This window comes from Python bivittatus, unplaced genomic scaffold (genome assembly GCF_059951505.1).
Source record: "Python bivittatus isolate LINGU-HERP-01145 unplaced genomic scaffold, Pbiv_v1 ctg000690_np1212, whole genome shotgun sequence".
NCBI classification, from domain to species: Eukaryota; Metazoa; Chordata; class Lepidosauria; order Squamata; family Pythonidae; genus Python; species Python bivittatus.
The window spans coordinates 16105717-16127755 of record NW_028277096.1 but is presented as its reverse complement, the minus strand read 5'-3'; the positions used below and the strand labels follow the sequence as shown (position 1 = coordinate 16127755).

The 22039-nt window shown below is 44.3% G+C and overlaps 1 protein-coding gene across 1 annotated transcript in view; it reads right to left on the bottom strand.

Moving 5' to 3' along the window:
* Nucleotides 1–2662: 2662 nt before the first annotated feature.
* MNT (MAX network transcriptional repressor) overlaps nucleotides 2663–22039 on the bottom strand; it is a 65432-nt gene continuing 46055 nt past the window's right edge. The window contains exons 5-6 of the mRNA XM_088152300.1: nucleotides 7467–7659; nucleotides 2663–4308 (exon numbers count right to left, since the gene is read on the bottom strand). Coding sequence (XP_088008426.1) covers nucleotides 3602–4308; nucleotides 7467–7659 — 900 coding nt within the window. The 3' untranslated portion in view covers nucleotides 2663–3601. The remainder of the gene's footprint in view (nucleotides 4309–7466; nucleotides 7660–22039) is intronic.

Genomic DNA, 22039 nt, shown 5'->3' with positions numbered 1-22039 from the left:
TCCTCAAACAGCAGACTCAAAAGATGAGTGACATTCAGCATTCTCCAAGTAGGCAGAGCTGAAGATTTACACGAATGTGCCCCCCCCCAAAAGGCAATTTACCAAACCTAATCTGTCTAATGGGACTGGTGTGCTGGCTTGGAAAAAAAAAAAATCAGAGCAGAACAGGCGTTCTGGAGGAGAGGCACGGAGCAGCCACACAGCTGTTGGCTGAGAAAAAGGACCCAATTGGAAAATCCTGTTGCTGGGTTGCCTGAATGCAGACCCGCCTCTCCAAACTTCAGCAATAGGTGGCAGTCTCCTCCCTCGCAAGCGCATCTCGCAGCACATTCATGCGGGTCGGAATTCCTTAATCAGGGTTTCAGCCAGCCATGCCTTATTCAAGGCAACCACATCTCAGGATAATCCACTTTTCCACTCCATTCCCATGGCCAGAAAGCATCAGTCCTCCCATTTCATGTTGTTGAATCAGGCTGTTGATGCCCCAAGATTCTTAAACGTGGCAGGAGAATCCTGGGCTTTGTAGTCCTGGGAGAGCCAGGGTGTTGGCAGGAGGATAGAACGGCCTATCTTGGAAAAGGACGCTACAGCTTGGCCGGCGTCCTGAACTGGCGCAGGATCTCTCTGGACGTGGCTCCTGCTTGCTGCAATCTTCCATTCAAAGAGTTGCTTAGGCTCTTAGGACACCCCAATGTGTCCAACTGGGCAAGAGGAGGAATGGGAGATATTTACATACAGGGAGTCCTTGTTTAGCGACCACAATTGGGACTGGCAACTTGGTCATTAAATGAAGCAGTCGCTAAGTGAAACCATCCCTGTGAGTATGATCTTCCTTCAGCATTCCTTGGCTTTACAGACCTGCGAAGATCATAAATGTGAGGATTGGGCACAAAGTTACTTTTTCATCTCTGTCGGAATGGTGAACAGTTGCTAAATGAGGCAGTCGCTAAACAAGGACTGCCTGTATTTTAGACCCCCTGCATTCGTCACGTCATTCATTCAGACCCTAGCACCTAGCATCTTTAAGACACTTTTCCAAACAAGATCAAATGTTTTCTCACATCAACTATTGGACAATATTCCACTGCCTGACATCACATCCCTCCTAAAATGCAATGAAAAGGAGTGGCACGCTCTCCTGCCATAATTATCTCATTCATTCTAAACACACTTCAGTCACTTAACACTGGAAACCAAGATTTGAAAAATCCAGTTCAGATATGCCAACCAATTCTGAAGGCAAACCCTGCTGGCTTCCTGTGGCCCGTGCCAAATCTTGCATAGCACCTGAAAGGCAGCAGGACTGAGACAGACTGTTCTGCTTGATTTATTACTGGCAGATAGTTAAGGTGCAAGTCAAGATGAAAACAGTTGCCAACTATGCAAAAGCAACAGCAGAGCCAATCCAACACGTGCTACCAATTACTGAACAAAACCCCTCTGGGTTTGCAAAACACGTTTGAGCCCCAAACCATACCCTGCTAAGCACCAACCGTACCACACTGAACAAACCTTTCACGCTCGATCTTTCATCAAGTCAAAATTGTTGTGTGAATGCTGTTCAGGGGTCGTCTGTCAATCGGAGCTCCCCTCACGCACAGTTGGGCACCTTAGCGTTCTTATCCGGAATTAATGCAATGCTCAGCACTAGCATTTGTCAACAGATGGCTAATCCAGAGATGGGGCATTAAATTTTCATCCATCTCAAAATGGGTAGAAGAGCTCTCCTGACTCTCAACCAGATCTCTACCTAGGCTGGCCATGTTCCTTTTGCACCGGCAACCTGATTCAAATTCCAGACAGTGCAAAGGGATGCTGTTTTGGGGCGGAGGCGGGGGAGGCTTAGTAGCAGAGACCTGATTGCAATAGGTCCCCAGCCTTCTGCTCTTGGTGCCTCCCATTTTGATCAGAAAGTATCGCACCTGAAATCGCAAAGAATTAACTGTTGGCAAAACACTGGGCAAGAACCTTGGTTCAGCCCAAGAGCAGCTTTTCCTCCCTCTACCGAAACAGCCAATTCACAAAGCAACTTCTCCCCTAGGCGACTTCCATGGAAAATGTGCACGTACAGCTTCTACAAGGTTGCTTGTTTATGCAATGGCATGGTTTGTTTAATCAGAGTTTAATGAATTAACCAAATCACTTTGATCCACCCAAGCGTACTTCAGACAAACTTCCCCAGCTGGGTTTGTGCAACCCAGAGCTGCCAACGAGCCAACAGTACTGTAACTTACTTGATAAAATCCAGCATGTGCGTGTTGGCAAGCTTCTCTGAGCATCCAACTACAAATAAACTTTGCAAGAAAAAAAATGCCAATACCTGTCCTTATGTCATTCAGTTGGAACGGGAAGGAAGTAATTTGGAGGATCCGTTTTATTACATGTTGGCTTCCAACATGGTACCTTTTAAGAGACGGAGTCAGAAGAACAAGGAGCTACGGATGAATTAATTATTCATTTGAAAACTACCGATTACCCCCTGCTCCACAACTCATCAGGACCTATTTTCATTCCTACCTGCACAAGCCACGGGTTGGATCCAAGTCTTGCGAGAACCTGTCATTATATGCCAAAAGATCCAGAAATAAACCAAAAACCAGGGGAGGCATAAAAGCAGATAAGAAAACAAATTTATAAAATCAGTCAATAATTCAGGAGGTTTGAGCATTACAATAACCACAAAATCCACTTGTGTGCAACCTCATTTTTTCACCTTTTATTAGACAGAGGGTTTCCTTAAAATGCCATAACAAGTCACAGTGATTATGGATGAATTTACTGAAATGTAAATATAGTGTGGGGGGGAAAAGTAATGTGTTTTGCCTTATTTTTTTTTTAAATACGGTTTTACCCTGGTCCACAAAACCATCTATCATGTCAAGATGTTTTTTTAAAATGCCATCTTCTCTCCTTTCAAAGGAAAAGGATTGGTGTTGACGTGCATCCAATATTCCTGAACAAAGGATCTGCCCATCAGTGGTCTTCACTGAGAACCATATTTTTATATATATGTAGCTATATGCAGGTAGATATATATATATAAATATATATATATATATTTTCTATGATTTCTTTTTTCTTTTTAATCTATGCAAAGTCTTAATAAAAGAGATCAGCCATTAAAAAAAGGAACTACAAAGAAGCAACACATCAAAAAAAAAAAAACAAAAAAAAAACCCAGAAAATTAAAAAAAAGGTGGTGGTGGTTTAAAAGAAAAGTCAAAGTCTTAAGAACTTTATTACAGTCTTATTTCACTGATTACATGTCAAAGGAAAAAAATCACCGTGAAGGACAGTTTATTGATTTATTTTTCTCTCTGATTAGGGGAAATTCAAGTGCAGAAGCAGCCCTTATGGGTTTTTCTATCCCCCCCCGCCCTCCCTCCCATGACCAGGTTTCTCGAGAGAAATCAAAAAAGAAAAAACTGGGGAAGGGGGTCGGTGGAGGGAGGAGGAAAGGTTATTGTCTGCCCGTCCCCCGGCCTCTTGCACCATTCTCTCGCCGAGGGTCAGTCCGTCCAACCCTCCCTCTCCTAACATCTCTGCGACAGGGACACAGCTGGAATGTATGGAGTTTCATCCAGTTGCTCTTCAGCTGATTCTATGCCAGCTTCAAGGTGCTTACGGGAAAAGGAGGCATGGTAACCATTGTGACGGGGTTCAAGACCGTTTGGCCGACCAACTGTTGATGGTGGACAACTTGAGTTCCAACACCGGGCTTCGCCATGACTGCAGGCTGGCCAAGGCTGGCAGTTCCATTCACTTGCTGGTGAGAGATGGCGTGCGCAATGTGACCGACCACAGGCTGGCTGACGGCCACGGGCTGCGGGTACAGGGGGAGCTGCTGCCCCAGGTGGGTCACATGGTTGAGGGCGGCCGGGTGCACAGTGATGTGGCCGATGGGCTGAGCCGTGGTTGTCAGCTGGACCGGGCTGGAGGTGGACGAGGGTGCGAGGTGGGCAATGTGCTTGGGCTGGGGGCCCTGGAGAACATGGTTGACAGTCTGAATGACGGAGGCGTGGGTAGTGGCCGTGTGGGCGATAACAGTCGATTGCACCGTGGAGGCGGCCACGAGATGAGTCTGTGCAGGGACAATCGCCTGGGGCTGGACCAGGGCCTGGGGCTGGAGGGGGGGTGGGGCGTGGGGCGGGGCATGCTTCTGGGCCAGAGGCAGAACCGACGGGCGATGGGCAGCAGCGATGGGGGGGGCTGCTTTCAAGAGCTCGGGATGCTGGCGATGGGCAAGCTTCGGCAACGAGTTCACAGGGCCGTCGTCGTCCATATCCTCATCTATGTTGTCTTCTCCTTCTGCAGGGAGATAAAATGAAGGCAGATGTAAAGTTCTTGCCAACGGAAGGTGGCAGGAACCCGCTGGAGCCTGAACAAAGTCATCTGATCACGGAGGTCGGTATTTCAGGTCTGGGCTCAATACTTCTCAGCACTTTCCCCCCCTTTGACTCCATGCACAGAAAAAAGAAGCAGGTTGGAGGAAAAGATTCTAACCCAGGCTTTTTATTTCATCTATTTACAGGACTTACATGGCCACCTATCTCGTAATGATTCTAGGCAGTTCACGATCCATCAAAAGACAGCTAAATATGAAAGTACCTTTCCCCCAGGTGCCAGACTAAACAGCCTCCCAACTCAACCCCCATCCTAGCCCAACGCCTGGGGAAAGAGCCACATCTTCACAGCCCTCTGGAAGGCTAAAAGGGTAGGGATCCCTTGGATCTCAGGTGGGAGGCTATTCCAAACGGCTGGGGTGGCCGCCGAGAAGGCACGTCTCTGAGGTCCCATCAGGCGGCAACCTTTAAGGGAGGGGACCTGGAGCGCACTCATCCTTTCCAACCTAGTAGGACGGGCAGATACCCTCAGGGAGAGGCAGTCCTGCAAGTAACCAGGCCCTGGCCCACGTAGGGTTTTCAATGCGATAACCAGCACTTTGAGTTGCATCCAGAAAGTAACTGGGAGCCAGTGCAGTTCATGCACAGTGGTGTTACTTGGGTGAGTAGCAGGACATGCAAGTTCTATTTGCAGGGCACGGTGCTTGACACTGATTTCATCCATTTATATTCTATCCAGTTCCCAAAACTCTGGGTGATTTTGTTTGAGCCCAAATTAACTCATGAGCCCAAGACCTAAAACCATCACTGTAGAAATGGCCTATGCCAAGGCCAGACAGAGAGTTACAGGTAGTCCTCATTTAGCAACCACAATTGGGACCAGCAACTCGGTTGTTAAGTGAAGCAGTTGCTAAGTGAATCCACGACTGTGCTTGCCATCTTACTTCAGTTTTCTTTTGCTTTACAGACCCACAAAGGCTGTAAATGCAAGGATTGGTCACCAAGTTATTTTTTCATCACCGTTGTAACTGCAAGCAGTCACTAAATGAAGCAGTTGCTAAATGAGGACTACCTGTATTAGCAACAGCTCCATGTTTAGGGAAGGGTTATTTGCCAGGGCAATTTCCAGAAGACTGTCATCCTTTCACATTTTTAAAAAAATACATCTTAAGCTTTTCGGTCAAAAAAGGGGTGGGGGAGAGGATCCTACTTTTAAAAATCTAATGAGGAAGGAAAGAGGAGCCTAACTGCATGGCCTCCTGACACAATATAGAAAATGCAGAGCAAATTTCAGCCTTAGATCTTTGGTCTGAGTAAAAAGACAAGCCTTTTGTAACCATCAGGTATATTGCAAGGAGGGAATACAATTATTACAGTAGCTAATCTCTCCCTTTTAAAAGCAAGGTTTCTAGTCCTCACTGTTCATGGCAGTTGTCTGTTTTTCACTTGCAAACTATTCCCATCACCTAACAACTCAAAAATTCAAATGTGTTCAAATACCAAAAGAGAAAAAAAGGATTTTGGGATCAGCATGTCAGAGAATGAAGGTCCCTTTTGGAGTCTGATAGAGGAGCAGCTGTGGAAGGGGCAATGCTCCAGAATAAGTGTGGAAAATCTGTGGCAGGCATTCTGATTCAGCTTTCCAAATCTATTTTTATGGATTCCAAATTGTGGTGCTTTAATTTGGAGGCAAGCTGTTCACTTTCAGTGGGACATTTGTCCTGCTTTTTCTTCTTTTCGCTTTCTTTGGGCGGGGTGTGTGTGTAAAAGAAAGCCTTTCCTAGCTCACCCATGGACTACTCATCCCTCAGGTTGGACTACTATAATGCACTCTACATGTGGCTGCATTGGGAGATGACCTGGAAGATGCAGCTGCTAAGACTGCTGGTGGGGCAGCCCTGCTGGGAAGGGTAACCAGCACTTTAACAGTCCCTGCACTGGTGTAATGGTATGTGGGAAAGACCTTGGGAGATGGGGCCCAGAGATGCTGCCTAGGGAATGGTCAGATAAGAGACAGCATAGCCCACAGCTACATAATGGGCAGGGAAAGAGGCTCAGAAGGGACCCTCCCTAGTGTAAAGGAGATGGGGGGAGAATTGCACTTTCAGACTTGCAAGATTCTGTCAATGTAGCCTAACAATAAAGGAGTATTAGCTCATCTGGTTGTGTTTCCTGTCTGGTCTTCCTGGGAAGGCTGACACTGGTTACCAGCAGGCTTCCAGTACAAAGTGCCAATTCAATGTGCTGGTGATTAAAATCCCAGGCAGCACAGAGCTGGGATACATCAGGCAACACCTTGACAGTATTAAATCTGCCTATCGGGTCTGGTTGTCTAGAGAGGACCTGTTGAAAGCCTCCCCTGTGCAGGAAACACCTGAGCTGTGGGGCAGATAGAATCATGGGGTTCAAAGGGACATTGGAGGTCTTCTTCTCTATCAGCCCTCCCACCCTACCCTAAAGTTCTGGGTGGCCCCAAACTCTCCTTCCATTTTGAAAGTAACTAAAGTGTGTGATATTCTCATGTCCCTTTGGCCCAGCTGACTTGGGTAGCCACTACGGGTAGTCCCCGGGTTAAGAACGCCTGGTTTACGGACGATCCATAGTTAAGAACGGAGCCTACTGTAGCAAAATTTGAGTTAAATACACAATGATTCGAGTTCAATACACAACAGTTTGAGTTTCATTACACAATACTACTTATAGAGTATTATACAATAATACTGTTCCAGCTTACATACAAATTCGACTTAAGGACAGACCTTGGGAACGGAACTCCTTCTTAAACTACCTGTACAGGATTTTTCAAAATATTGCTCCCCCCACGTTTTTTAATGTAGCTAATTTTGGTCAGGGGGAATCCATGCTTTGCTGTTCAGGTCCCCAAGTCTGTTATGACTGGGGCAGGTTACAGATATAGTTCTATTAAAACATTAAATAAGCAAAATAAGTCTGGGCTGTTTTTCTTATCTCAGAACACTAGACGTGGCTTGGAGAATTCTGCGTGCCCCCAGTAGCTCTCATTTCTTTGGACTGTACCAAGCATACAGACACACCTACGAAGAGTACAGTTTGAATGCAACCATCTTGCTGTGAAACGGCACTGAGAGAGACTTTCCAGCATACCTGAAGCAGTCGAAGTGGATGCCTGATCGTCTTCTGGTTGAACTGTCTGGCGGATTATCCGGTCAATTTCCAGGATATCCATCCACTGACTCAATTCATTCTTCAGCTCTGCCAAACGCTGCTGCGTGGCGATTTTTTCTCTCGCCAGCCGTTCCATCTCGTGTTCATACTCCTTCTCTTTGCGCTTCAAGGTCTGCAAAGAAAAGCAAAACGTGAAATCAAAAGAACGTGGATCCAAAAGGAGAAGGGACAGAGACTTTTTATCCTTGGGCAAATGAAAAGAAGAATGGGAAAAACTCAGCAAAACATTCCACAGAGGCAGTGCTCCAGGAGAGAAAAGCCCATCTCGTGGACTTTGCTACTGCACACTTGATGGATATCCATCCGTGCGGGTGCCAGGAAATCCTCACTTTCTTGGCACACGCAGATAAAGAACAGCTGAGCTGTAACATTTTTGTATCACACTTCCAACAATTAGGCAATCAGTTGTTTTCGTCAACGAAGACCAGATTTTTCATAGACCTTTTGAAAATTGTGTATTTTAGAGATTTAGAAGACACAGTTGCAAAAGGAACATAGAATACCTCTTCTAAGAGGCTGTCAGCTCCAACATGCTTTCTCCAACATGGGCCTCTCCCAATGTTGGTGACCATCACTCATTATCCTCAGCAAGTAGGGCCAATAGTTGCACAGGACAAAACAGATGAAGGACCCAGGATAGGGAAAACTGATTTAAGAAGAGGCATCTTCCCTGTGTTGCATGTGGGAATGCCTCTTCTACAACCCTGTTGCAACACCTAAGTGCAAAGAGAAGAGTGAAAGCTTTTTCCTCCCTTCATCAATGATGGTGACCTGCAACCTTCAATCAACTAGGATCACTGGAGACATGCTAAGTGTCCCTTTAAGTATCTAGCAGAAAGAACTACACAAACCCAGAGGAGAGAGATCTGACAGATTTCTATTATTTAGGTCCACACAGCCTTTGGTGCACCTAAATTCACATACAATTGGTTTCTACTGGGGAGGAAGGAAGAGAACAAGAAATCAGCAAATGTAGGGCTAATTCAAGGTTTTCTTCACTGCAAACAATATCCAGTTCAACATTCCTCCTAATATGCATTTGTTCCCTTACATAGCCCGACAGTTGAGGGAATCAGACGCTAAACCAAAATTGGAAGGACGGATGGACAGAGCATATTGGTTTCAGTGGTCCGAGGGACTGGATGAATGAGCATACGAGGTCTGAGATCTCTTCAAACATGATTCAGTTACACTCCGCTCCTTTGGTGGGCTAAGGGGCCACAGTCTGAAGCTGAATGAAGCGCAGGTGTATTTATATAACACAACCCAGGGAGTTCTAGGCTCTACATTGCAACCCAGCACTTGAGGTCCTGTGATTCCACAGCTGCCCTGCCATCACTGGGGGGAAAAAACCACAACCACTTAAAAGAGCCGCAGAGAGGCGCTACAGTTGTGCCTCTGCACTCCACAGCCTTTTGGGGAGTTGCACTTGAAGCTGTCCCCCCAAAGGGAGATTTCCCCCGCAATCTGAGTTTAAAAAAAAACCAAGTGTAGCAAAATGCTCTTCTTCCAAGTTGAACCGACATCTGGCATCGCTGCTGAGCATTCCTGCCTAACGCAAAGCCCGCTTATAACCAAAAACCAAGATTCTCTTTTTAAAAACCAATTATTGAAAGGGGGAAGGGATCTGGTCACAGAAATCTTGGCAACTAGATAGGCTTATTTTAGCACCCCACCGATCTCCAGGTTCATTTAAGTGGAGCTTTCTCAGTCCTCTTGATGCGCTGGGGAGGGGGCTGCCCGTTTTCCTAAAAACAGAAGTATGAGCTGATGTTCTGCACTTTTAGTGTTTTACAAACTGCCACTTTCCCCAAAGTTCTGGGAAGCCCATCTGGAGCTGGACTATCAGTGCATGGAGGTCAGAGGTGCAAAACTGGCACTTCAGGGGTCTTGTTTTCTTCCTGACGTACCAATTGTCTACCCCAAAGCATTCTGAGGATGGAGAACCTGTCCCACCACCACCAATCTCCCAACCCAAGTGATCGAGTCGTGACTCAGATTAAGAAACTCCATGAGGACTAGGCCCTTGAAAAGAGGGAAGGTAGAAGTGAGCTGGAGAAGTTGTGGCTTGGGGCGGGGGACGGATTCCCTCTCTTCTTTAGCAGAAGTGGACGCTGCAGGGAAACTCAAGAGGAGAACCGAGAATTTTATTCATTTATTTTATTCATTTTTCAAACTTATATATTCTCCAAGGCATTCTCTTCTACTGGAATCTTCTCCAAGAATCTGCAACTTGGCTCACAAAATCGGGTGCTGTGCTCAGGGCTGTTTGAGGGCAAAACTGGTCTTACAAGAGCAGTGGGAGAGACAGCCAAGCTGGCTGTGAAACGGGACTGGATAGGGCAAGAGACATGGAACTGGCTGGATAATGAGAACCGATGTGGGATGTGGTCTGAGGGTACCTGGGTCTCCATGCCCCAAAACTGGTCCAAAGGAGGTAGTAGAAGCCTGGAGATGAGTCCCACTAGAGGACCCTGGTACTTGTCTGTATTGACGGACCATGCGTTGGTGTGGCACACTGGATTAATGCACAGGCCAGCTTCTTGGGGGGTCTTTATCTCCAACCCCGTTGTCTAGTCTCCTCTTAGAAATCTTGTTCCCAGCAGTCTCCACCAACACTGCTTTAACAAGTGCCATCAAAGTTAATGCTCAAAGGACATCTAGCTGAGCTTGGATGATCTTAAAAAGCTATGCAGAGTTGGTCCAGGTTAGTACTTGGATGGGGGACCACTAGGAGATCCCTGAGCACTGGGTAAACTGGGAAGTAAGGAAAAGATCTTCCTGGCCATGGCAAACCATGGGACAGGTTCAAGTTGCTGGGCATCAAGCTTATTTTGAAGGAGGCATCATTTTTTATGATAAACTGTTAGACGAGTAAAACACAAACTTACTGTCTTAAGAATGATTAAACATATTGTTTTGTATTAAGAATCTCTTAATGAACACAATCCAGGCCTGAGAATGTCTCTAGAGACAGATTACAAGGATTTGCAGGCCAGGATAAAAATCAAGCGTTTCCCCAAACCCTCAAGAGTGTGTGTCTGTTTGTGTGAGAGTGCGCAGCATGCACATGCTTGTGATTTAAGAGTTTGTATTTCGGGGACAGGGGACAAGCAGCTTCCTTCCTTTGGTAGCTCTGAACATTTCACCCCTTTCAGGCATGGCTGGGAACCCCCACCCCCACGCTGTGAAATGCGGCTGACGTCCGTGCATTTTCTTTTCAGAATGGTCTTATCAGAAGAGTGCAGGAGGGAAGGTGGCCCGTTCTGATTTTGGCAAAAACAGAAAAAAGATAAAGAAAAAAATGGGGGGGGGAGGAGGAAGCACAATTCACAGGAGCCTTGGCACCAGATCCACTACAGGCACAGAGGGATGTTCGGAGTGCAGGAACCAAGGAAAGACCCTCACCTGAATTAGACTGTTCGTCCAAAACCATCAATTGGTTGAAACAGGGAGCTTCTCCAGGGATCAGAAACGGGCCCTTTGGTTTGCAAAGTGTTGAGTATTGCTACAGCTTTCCCCGTGACCCCATGAGCACGCCCAGCCACAAGTTCTAGGAAAGGCATATGTTGATTCATTGAGCCATTCAAAATTAATTGCTCAGTCTCAACCACCACGGAACATTTTCAATGTTATCACTCTGCCCTGCATTGTATTCCGTTACAGCAGCAGTGCTCAACCAGGGGCCCCAGGGTATTTCAAGGGGCCCCAGGGGAAAAACATGTTACTTGGGCGGGGGGCACGGCATGTGCCAAGGGGCTCCCAGAAAAGCAAAGTTTATTATGCTGCAAATGCTGTCTTGTTAATGCCAGAAAATGCACCCGCGTGTCTGCATTCAGTCATGGGACCTGGACAGGGGGGCACAGGAGAAAAACAAGTTCAGAAGGGGGCCATGGGTGGAAAAAGGGTGAAAAACACTGAGTTAAACCAAGCTGGGGCATAAAGACAAATGCAGATGGCCATGGGGTGCAATTTTGACATTTCTATTTGAAACAGCCTTTGTCCAACAGCTAATTTTTTTTAGATTTTTTTTTATTCTGCCTTTATTATTTTTATAAATAACTCAAGGCGGTGAACACACGTAATACTTTCTTCCTCCTTTTTGGGGGGCATACAAAACTAGCAATTTTGGGGGCATACAAAACCTAGCAAGTGAAGAAGCTTGACTGTGCGTGGACACTAATTGTGCAAGGAAGAAAACTCAATTTTAAGTCATTTAGGGAACTTAATGGCAGGTTGGAGAGTCTCTGACAATGCCTGCTCTCTGTGTTCAACTTAGGCCAGATATTATCACTGGTTTATAATGGGAGAGGGAATCTATGTATGTTTCCCCTCGCAAAAATAAATGTATAAAAATGCAGAACTGATTTGGAGCAGAAGGCAATACTCCATTTTCATACAACGAGAAATGAACACATTTTTAAAAAAGGTTCCAGGCCTTGCAAATATATATACAGAATCTTTAAAAAATGCAGCCAATATGCAGAGAAATTTCAAAAGTCACAAGAAAGAGAAGCTACAAGGGACAGATCCTACACATAACACAATTATTTTCTCTGTGCAAGTTTCACAGTCGCAGACCCATATAAATATTCAGCAGATAACTGAAACGACAGCCTATCCCAAAGTATAACAGGTTGCAACACTTTGTCATTTTGATTCTTTTTAACATACACACACAAATATGTAATTGCTGCCAAGCAAAATGACTCACACATTCGTGCAACAGCTCAAGGCACTCATTACGCAGGACTGACATCACCCTGTCTGCCATTACAACACAATTTGCAAACGCATTTTTTTTTTCACCCGCAGATCCGCTTTTTCCTGAGTGGCAGAACCAGCACTGAAGAAAAATATACAGAAGCACCATATACGATACGCCATGGTGGGCTTCGTTCAAGAAGATCAGGAGCATCATTGCTTCTTCCCCCTCCACTTCACATCCTGGGGGCTTGGACTATTAGCTAAAGGCTCTTTCAGGCTGAGCGTGACCCTTGCTGAGTTCAGGGCAATATCTGTATCGTTTTCTGGAGAGCTTATTGGCACGTGACATGTCTTTGTAGCTTGCTAGGGTATTTTTTCAGTTTTCCACGTGAACCAAAGCCCTGGGGGTTTCCTGCTCTTCTCCCACTCAAGTATTCACAAGGTCCAACCCTGCTTAGCCTCTCCCACCAACTACGGTCTGCTAGATGGGCGCTTAAATCTTATAGATGTTTTATTATTTATTTAACAAATCGACTGCCCGTCTATCCTGGGAACTCTGGGTGGTGAACAGAAATACAAACATTAACCAAATCCATTAAAAGAGTTGCTCCTTGAGTGAGATGGGTGGTGACTAAAATTGAAATATGCAGGGAGGGAGGGAGGGAGGGAGGGAGGGAGGGAGGAAGGAAGGAAGGAAAGCAGGTTGAGTCCCCTTGAAATCATGTTATCAACACACATCACACAAAGCTACATCCACTCCAGAGCTCCATCAACACCCTGCTCCAATGCCTGGGCGAAGAGCCCCATCTTCACAGCCTTCCAGAAGGCCAACAGGGTTGGGGGTGTCCATACCTTGGGGGGAGGTGATTCCAGGGACAGGTACCATGATTGAGAAGGCACACTTCCAAGATCCCACCAAGCAACGCTGTTTCACTGATGGGACCTTGAGCGTTCTCACCGGCAGAAACCACCAGGGAAACCAGACCCACAAGTAACCTGGCCCCATATCATGCAGGGCTTTAAAGGTGAAAACCAGCACCGTGCCATTGGCCAGGATAGTGTGAGGATTCCTAAGCCAGGCAGGGGGTTGGACTAGATGGTTGAGTTCATCCAAGGTTTCTTCTGACCTAAGATTCTGTGAACTGCAACAAGAAACCTGCTGGGTGCCAGTGCAGTCCCACAAACATTACGCATCCCTGGTCAAGAATATATACATGCTGTTGTTTGGAAACAAAAAGCAAAGGGCGGAAAAAAGATTCTTCCACTTTTTCTTTTAGAAATATAACACAATCCTAAAACTGCAGAGACTACATCTGAACAGGTCAGGGCAGTGTTTCTCAACCTTGGCAACTCTAAGATGTGTAGACTTCAACTCCCAGAATTCCCCAGCAAAGCTGGCTGGGGAATTCTGGGAGTTGAAGTCCACACATCTTAGAGTTGCCAAGGTTGAGAAACACCGGGCCAGGGGAAGAGCCGAAGTGGGCAGAAATAAAATAGAAAAGGAAATAGGAAAATGAAGCAGAAATAAAATAGAAAAGGAAATAGGAAAATGAAATAGAAATAGAAATAGAAATAGAAATAGAAATAGAAATGGAAATGGAAATGGAAAAAGAAATAGAAAAAGAAAAAGAAAAGAAAAAGAAAAATAAAAAGAAAAAGAAAAAGAAAAAGAAAAAGAAAAAGGCAGTCAGGCTGCAAACCATTTCCCAGACGTTGGCAAGCCGTGGTTTTCCTAATGCTGATGCAACAATTACAGCAGCTGTATTTGCTGGCACAAAATGGGCTGGGAAAATGTGATTAGCTGGGCTTTAAGCTGAATATCCAGGAAGAGGGGGTCAGGGGAGATGAGCAAGGACCTCCGATGAAGACTTGGGCAACATATGAAGTGGGAGCGTTGCCGAAACGGGGCCTCTGAATCTACTCGAAGAAAAATCAGAAGGCATCTTGTCTGATAAAGTTCACGGCCTTCAATATTGGCGCACTAGAGATGCACGACTAAAAAAGTGCTTCGAAATGAGTGTGGGCGCCCTCTCGGTGCCTCTTTAACTCCAGCACATGATCGTCCTGGGGTCCTGCAAGGTCAAAAAAGGCACCATCGGGAGTGCTCTACACACCCACACCTGCTCTAAACCATTTCAGCTGTACATCCCTACTGTAAAGTAACTGAACATTACCATCTGGGACATAAGCAAGATGAGTTTGTGCCTTTAATGCAAGCAGGGAAGTATGACTCAAGGAGGACCCGGTGGGAGGTTTCCCATGAGTCAATCGCCAAACATTTAAAAAACCGACCATTTGTTCAGAAGTGAGAAAAAACTGAGGAGTGGTGCTGTACCTTAAGAATCTCCATTCCTGTTCAGAAATTCAAATGAATGAACTTGATGGTGCTAGACAGAGAAAACTGGGTTAAGAGAAGCAGAGGGAGGAATACAAGCAATCGTGTTGTCCGTGTTCCTATTACCCACCGATCTGCTGGGAGGCAAAATCAAGCCAAGTTTAGCGCTTCCAGGAAATTCCTGACTTATCTGGCTGAATATTTTCCCCTTTAGAGGGTGGAGGAAGGGACGAGAGGATCAGCTGCGCCAGACCTGATAAAAATCAACGGGGAGGCTTAGTGGGAAAAAATGGAAGCAGCAGAACATTCCAGGAAGTGCTGAGATTAAGATGGCGGGTTCTCCAAATCTGGAGGTGTTTCAGAAGGGGCTGGACAATCGCCTCGCATGGATGGTTGAAATGTTTTTTTCTGCGCATTGGAGAGTTAGACTAGATCATCCCTTTGGTTGTGTCTATTTCTATGGCTGGATGGTTCTTAAAATCAAGTGGATCTAAAACGGGCATAGTAAACACATGCCCTGACCTTCAGAAAAGCAATCTGTAATCAACACGGAGCCTTGAGAAGGAGAATCCCGTGGCCAGATGTCCTAAAGCAAGAGATGCTACAAGGGCAAATGCAAACCAAAGTTCAGGAAGCCAGCTGGGTGACCTTGGGGAAGTCACTCCCTCTCAGCCCTAGGAAGGAGGCAAGGGCAACCCACTTCTGAAAAGGCCTCCTAAATAATTGTACGGGTTTGTCCTCGTAGGTGGCAGGAGTCAACGTTCACTTGAAGGCCAAAAAAAAAAAAAAAGTATGTTCAAAATAAAAGAAAAAGAAGAGATTCAGTGTACCAGTTGCTCAGTGAACACAGTGCCATGCTCATAAGAAACAAAGAAAAAGCACAGCTTCTCAACTCCTTTTCTGGTTCATTTCCAAACCCCGCCCCCCCAAAAAAACTGTTTTCCACAAGAAAATTGGGATGGACAGGACCGAAGCTGCAAGACTGAAGGAAACATTGTCAGTGGTCTTCTTCACGGGGAATAAATTTCAACCGGATGAACTGCATTATGGGGTACTGAAGGAAGTAGCTCATGGTCCAGCCAAATGTTTTGGTATCATTTGTGAGAAATCCTGGGGAACCTGGAGAGCCAGTTAATGGCCTCTATCTTCAAAAATGGGGGAAAGGGAAGATCCAGATAATTCCACACCATGAGAATGTATGGTCTGGGAAGATTCTAGAACAGATGATGATTGATCTGTGAGTACCTTCCAAATAATGTGGTAATTACCAGAAGATAGAATGGGCCAGTCAAGAATAAATCCTATCAGACTAATCTTTTACTATTATTATATAACTTGCTTAATAGATTATGGGAATGCTGCAGACATAATATAGCTTGATTTCAGCAAAGCATTTAACACATGACATGCTCACTACAAAGTTGGTTAAATAGTGAGCTAGATGACATGACAATTAAATTCATGCACAGTTATCTTGAAATCATACATAAAGAATGCTCAACAATGGTTCATCATTGATGGAGAGAGGTATCAAGTCAGGGGCCACAAATCAATACAAGGTCCTTTACTCTTCCATTTTTTTTTCTTAATGAATTGGTTGAAGAGGTAGAAACTGTTTTTCAAGTCTGCAGATGATACAACATTGGGTGGGATAGCTGATGAACAAGAATGCCATCGAGGAAATAAAATTCAAAACAATTTTAATATGTTGGAGAAATCACTTGAAATTTAACAGACAAGCACAAAGCTCTACACTTAGGAAACAAAATTCAGCTACACAGACAGAGGATGGGAATGCCTAGCCTGATGGTAATATATGCAGGAAAGATCTTGGAATAGTAGTTGATTGCAAAGAGAATATGAGCCAGCAGCGTAATATGGCTGCAAACAAGGCCAACACAATTGCAAGCAGCATCAACCAGAAGTCTAATATTTAAATCTCAGGAAGTAATCATTCCACTGTATTTGGTTTGGGTCAAGTCCCCACCTTGAGTACTATGTCTAGTTCTGGTCACCACAGAGAAACTAGAACAGGTTCCGAAGAAAGGAGCAAAGATTATCAGGAAGCTAGAAATTAAATCCTGTGAAGAGAGATTGAAGGAGCTGGGTACGTTTACCTTGAGAAAAAAAAGTACTAACTGGGGGAATAGGATAGCAATCTTCAAATACCTGAAAAGATGTCACGGAGAGAAAGTCAACACCTGTAATGTGTCCCTTTCTTTCTTTCTGAAGGGCAGGCCACGGAAGAATAGATTTTAAGTGACATGAAGAAAAGCTGCAACCAAATGTTAGGCTAAATTTCCTATGAAAGCAAATGACCCAGAGAAATTGTGAGCTCGCTTGAACACTCTGCTGGATGTGTTTAAGCTGAGATGGAGCAGCCATCTGTCAAGGGAGATTTAATCTGGGTTCCAATAATGAGCAGGGGGTTGGGCTTGATGGCCTCAGTGGCCCTTTCGAAACATGCTTAATCATGGTTGGATCTGAACAGAATGAAATATGGCGAGCGTAAGGGCACTAGCAGTTCCACACCCACCATCTGCACCCTCTTCTTCTGCCACTGGGCATAGCTCAAGTACCAAAGCTGGTTCTGTATTTTTCCACCTTCATTCCTGGAAAGCATTTTTGGGTGACCTCAAAGCCCAAATTAAAATGCAACTGAGTGGTGCATGGGGATTTCAAGAAACGATTAAAAAAACTAGCTTTAAATGAACAACCAGTTAAACCCAAAGTCTGCCATTTCTGTACTGGGCATTACAAGACAGGGGGAGACTTACTTTCTACAACTGAAAAGTATTTTTACTTCAAAATGATCACATTCAGTAAATGTGTGTGGGATGTCATAGAGTATTTTGCAACAGCACAATCCAATAATGTCTTTACTCAAAAGCAAAATCTACCACTACTTCCAAGAAACTGGGTTAAGATGCAACTTGTTTTAATATACCAGCCTTAATACATCAGAGTTACCTGTGCTAAGAATCAATCTCTCTTCATACCATAATGAATGTTCCAACATTTCAAGCCAACAAAGTGTGGTTTGTATCTTGGTTGTCAGTTAAACATTAAATGAGTTTTTCCTTTTAGATGAAAATGGAAAACTTGTAATTCTGCCATTTCTATTATAGGTGGAACCATATGGATAGATTTCTCTTCCTCACATCTAAGACACACCAACACATATCACCGATGTTCTGTCTCAATAGGCCTTTTATGAGCTGCATTTTAAAAACTAAGTACTTTTGAAAAGTAGATGTTGAAAAGCCACCATCTCCAAGACTGACATGTCTGAAATGAGTCCTAGACGTTTGTCAGACATTAAATAACAGAGACTTGGGGGGGGGGGGGAGGTGGTCTTTGACTATAACGTACCCTTCCCAAGAGAAATACCTGGATGAATGAAGAGACCTGGAGATTTTGCTCTTTTAGCTAGCTCTTTAAAAATGCTGGATTTTATTTTAAATGGCTATTTTCATTTTTGCTCAGATTTGTTTGTAAAGTTATCTTTATGCTACTGTCCTAAGAGGGCTGCATATACCCCCCATATCCATACAATGGACATACATTTGAGTACAAGAAAGTTTTAACTTTAACGAGAGAAAATAATGATGTGCACTGAGTTGGTGTTGACTCTTTGTGACCACATCAACAGATTTTTTTTTTTCTCCAGGACAATCTGTCCCTAAGCTCGTCCTTCAGGTCTTTCAATGGTACACTCATAAGCATTGTAACTGAATCCATCCCCCTTGTTGCTTATAGACATTTCTCTTTCCTTCCATTAAACCAAGTTCTTATTTTTACTTTTATTTTAGAAACCAGGCTGAGATGCCTTTCACTTTTAAATGAGTTACAGATTTCAAAAGTACAAGAGCCTCAGCAAGTGGCCTCAGCAAGTTTGCCTGGGCTCAGAAGCTAAGCAGGATTTGGCCTGATTAGTGCTTGGATGGGAGACTTATAGGAACCCCCAAGATGGAAGGGCAGACTGGAATTTGTTAATGTTCCAGAAGAAGATTGTGGCAAACCAAGAAAATGGCTCAACTTAAAAGGAAATGTATCTATTACATACTAAAAAATAATGGAATTCTCCTGCATTGGGCTAGTTTCTCCAGCAGATGTATTGATGCAAAAAAGGAAGGTTGCTTAAGTCAGTGGCAGATGCAACAAACTGTGGTCCAAACTAAAGATTAAGCCACTGGGAGCTTCCAAAAAGAATGTTCCTTGCACAAATTTGGGTCAATGACTAGGGGGAAATTCACAGCTATTGGTGCCTACTCTATTCACTGAAGAAAAGCATGGAGGGGCAATTCTAATCATTCCAGGAAACTTTCAGCAAGTTTTATCCTTGCATTCAAAGGGGGGAGGGGTGAGAGCAATCCTCCCCCAGCCCCAAGAATGAGGTAGAAAAACAGCAGCATTTTGGGGTGAAATGTATAATGGAAAACATATCCTCAACTGTGTGTTTGGAACTGTCTTCAGTGCACATATATAACATTCTACTACCTTTTCACTCTGAGTGGCAAAAGTTTAATGTGTCTCTTGCACATGGAAAATACAACAGACCTCCTTCACCCCTAAAATCAGAAAACTAATGTGTCAGGAATCAAGTATCTTTCCCAAGATACTTCACTGTATATATTGGGGGACAGGATTTGATTTTTATGGCAGAGTCACATACAAGAGCCCAGCGTTCAGATGAGTCTAGTTCAGTGTTTTTCAACCTTGACAACTTTAAGATGTGTGGACTTCAACTCCCAGAATTCCCCAGCCAGCATGGGGATCAATGGAATTCTGGGAGTTGAAGTCCACACATCTTAAAGTTGCCTAGGTTGAAAAACACTGGTCTAGTTAAAGTCCAGGGTTATATTTACCAAATCAAATTAGTATCAGGCCTTGATATTCTTCTTTTCAGGCTTGAGGAACCCATGGGTCATCATGCGTTAAGGAACAGCTACATTCACCAACCCCAGCTTGTGTTGGCCAGGGATGATGGGAGTTCTACTCCAAATCTGAGCATCTGCAGAGTTCCTTATCCTTTTCTAAGGGAAAAGTAGGGAATCTATTCCTGATTTAAGCCTGTGTGCGAAGTAAAAGAATAGCCCAAAGGGGATATTTAAGGCCAAGGAACATTTCGCCACCCAAATTCATGTCTGCAGATGCACAAAGGCACCCAGCTGTTCACTCAGTGGAGAAATCCTTTCTGGGGGAAAAAATCCTTTCTTCCTATGTAAGTCCTTACAGGTATATGGTGGCAACTTTTAATAATTGTGTGTGTATGTGGGTGTGTGTATACACACACTCACACATATATATGTCATCAGACAGGCTACCTCAAGGGAGTGGTTGCTATGGCAACCATGCACCTACCAGCTCCCGCTGCTGTGGTAGCTGCATCTCTAAACTGTGTTTTGCACCTGGGTGGCTTTTAATTTTTTGTTTTTGGGGGTGGATGAGCGTTTGCTTTTTCTGGTCCCTTCACGTCAGAGCAAATCACAGCCTGAACAAATGGTGTCATGATCCCCCATCATTTCCAAGATGAGATGTAGCAGAGGAAAGATGTATCCCCCCAACACAGGGAATTTTTAACCAGGTGCAATTCAACCAGATCTAAGCCCTCAACGTGCATTTCACAAATGATTCACATCTGCACCCAACATCAATTATCAGTAAGTTTGGAAAAAGCAGAGGAATGAATCTTAGGGATGGGATTTTTTTGCATAGAGTGACAGATGTAGTTATTCAATTATCTTTTCTCCATTTGTACGTGTAAGTTCCTAAACTGCTCCTAATGTACAATTTCTTATAGGCAATGAAATGTTAAACACACTGCGATATAGACTGCTGAAGGAAGCTGCAACCCAACTAAAAGTTTCACCGCCTGAGACAAAGCAAATTAATGGATAGGAAAAGACACCTTTCCAAAAAGGAGACATCCATTTTCATTTTCTAGAACTGTGTTTCTCAACCTCAGCAAGTTTAAGCTGATTCAACTTCTAAAATTCCCCAGCTAGCACGCTTTAAGAAGCGTAGACTTCTTTTGCTGGCTGGGGAATTCTGAGAGTTGAAGTCCACCCAGCTTAAACTTGCTGAGGTTGAGAAACATTGCTGTAGAGCACTGTTTCTCAGCCTTGGTGATTTCCAGGTTTGTGGACTTCAACTCCCAGAATTCCATCGATGGCCACTGACGAGACACACATCTGGAGGCTGCCAAGATTGGAAAACACCGTTCTAGAGGATGCATGTGTGTGAAGTAGAAATAAAGAGGTGCCTTTAAAAAAGAACACAAACTTTAAAAAAAGGTTGTCACCTGCAGTTTTATAAGCACTTGTATTAAAGGTTATTGTGCCCCTGTTGTGTAAATATGTGAGACTGTTATTTGAATTAGCTCTGGGAACACTGCTTATTGAATTTAAGTTCAATACCAGCAACATCATTTTTTTTTGCAAAATAAAACTGTTATTATCATCAATGTTAAAACCGATAAAACAATTTCAGTGCTTTACATACCCGACTAGCATTTGTTTCATGCTGCTATTTTAGTTTCCCCAAATTTACATGTTAGACATGTAATTCAACATGTGATTTTATGACATGGCAGGAAGCTACACTGGAAACTTCTGGCAGAAGGTGGACTGGGGCACATGCATATACAAGTCCCTGTCTTTTGATGGCCACTTCTGGAAAAAAAAAAAAAAGCAGTCAAAAAGGACATTGTGCTACCACTTCATACTCCAAGCTTGACTACAACAATCAAGGAAAAACTAACTCTCCAAAATTTGGAAACCCGCTTCTGCTCCATGAGATGACCTCTAACTGGAACTTCTACCCTCGGACCTCGAAATTAACAACAGAAACTGCATGACTCAGTCCCATTTCATTGTTTCCCTTTATTCAGGCACAAACCAGCACCCAGCGCTAGCGAGCAGCCTGGCGAACAGAGGGCCCGTTTCAGCAAATGGCAAGCAGCCTTTGTCAACCACTGAACCAGTATCTCTCCAGGTGTACAGCCAGATGTATGTAAGTTCCTCTCTGGTGAATCTGGGTGAAAAACAAACCCACGACGCTTCTGGAATATTTCCTACCAGAGTTCCTTCCGTTCAACTGCTGTGCACTTTGGAATTGGGAAATTTATAGAATAGTTTTATTGAGAGAGAGAGAGAGAGACAGGGGAGGAACAGTCATGCGCCTGTAAACATTGTAGTAGAAATGGCCAGCATGTGAGGTACAGCTATTCTATGAATTACAGAGACAGCAGTGGTGGAATTATGGGCTGCAGGCAGGAAGGCCATATATTTCAATGCCGTGCCCAGAGAAAAATCTACCAGCATATACCAAACCAGCACAATAGGAAGAAATAGCAGAAAAGTTCTCTCTTTTTTATTACCCAAACTTATGACAGATTTCTACATGACTTTTAATACATGTTTCAAATAGGCCCTGCCGTCTACAGTAC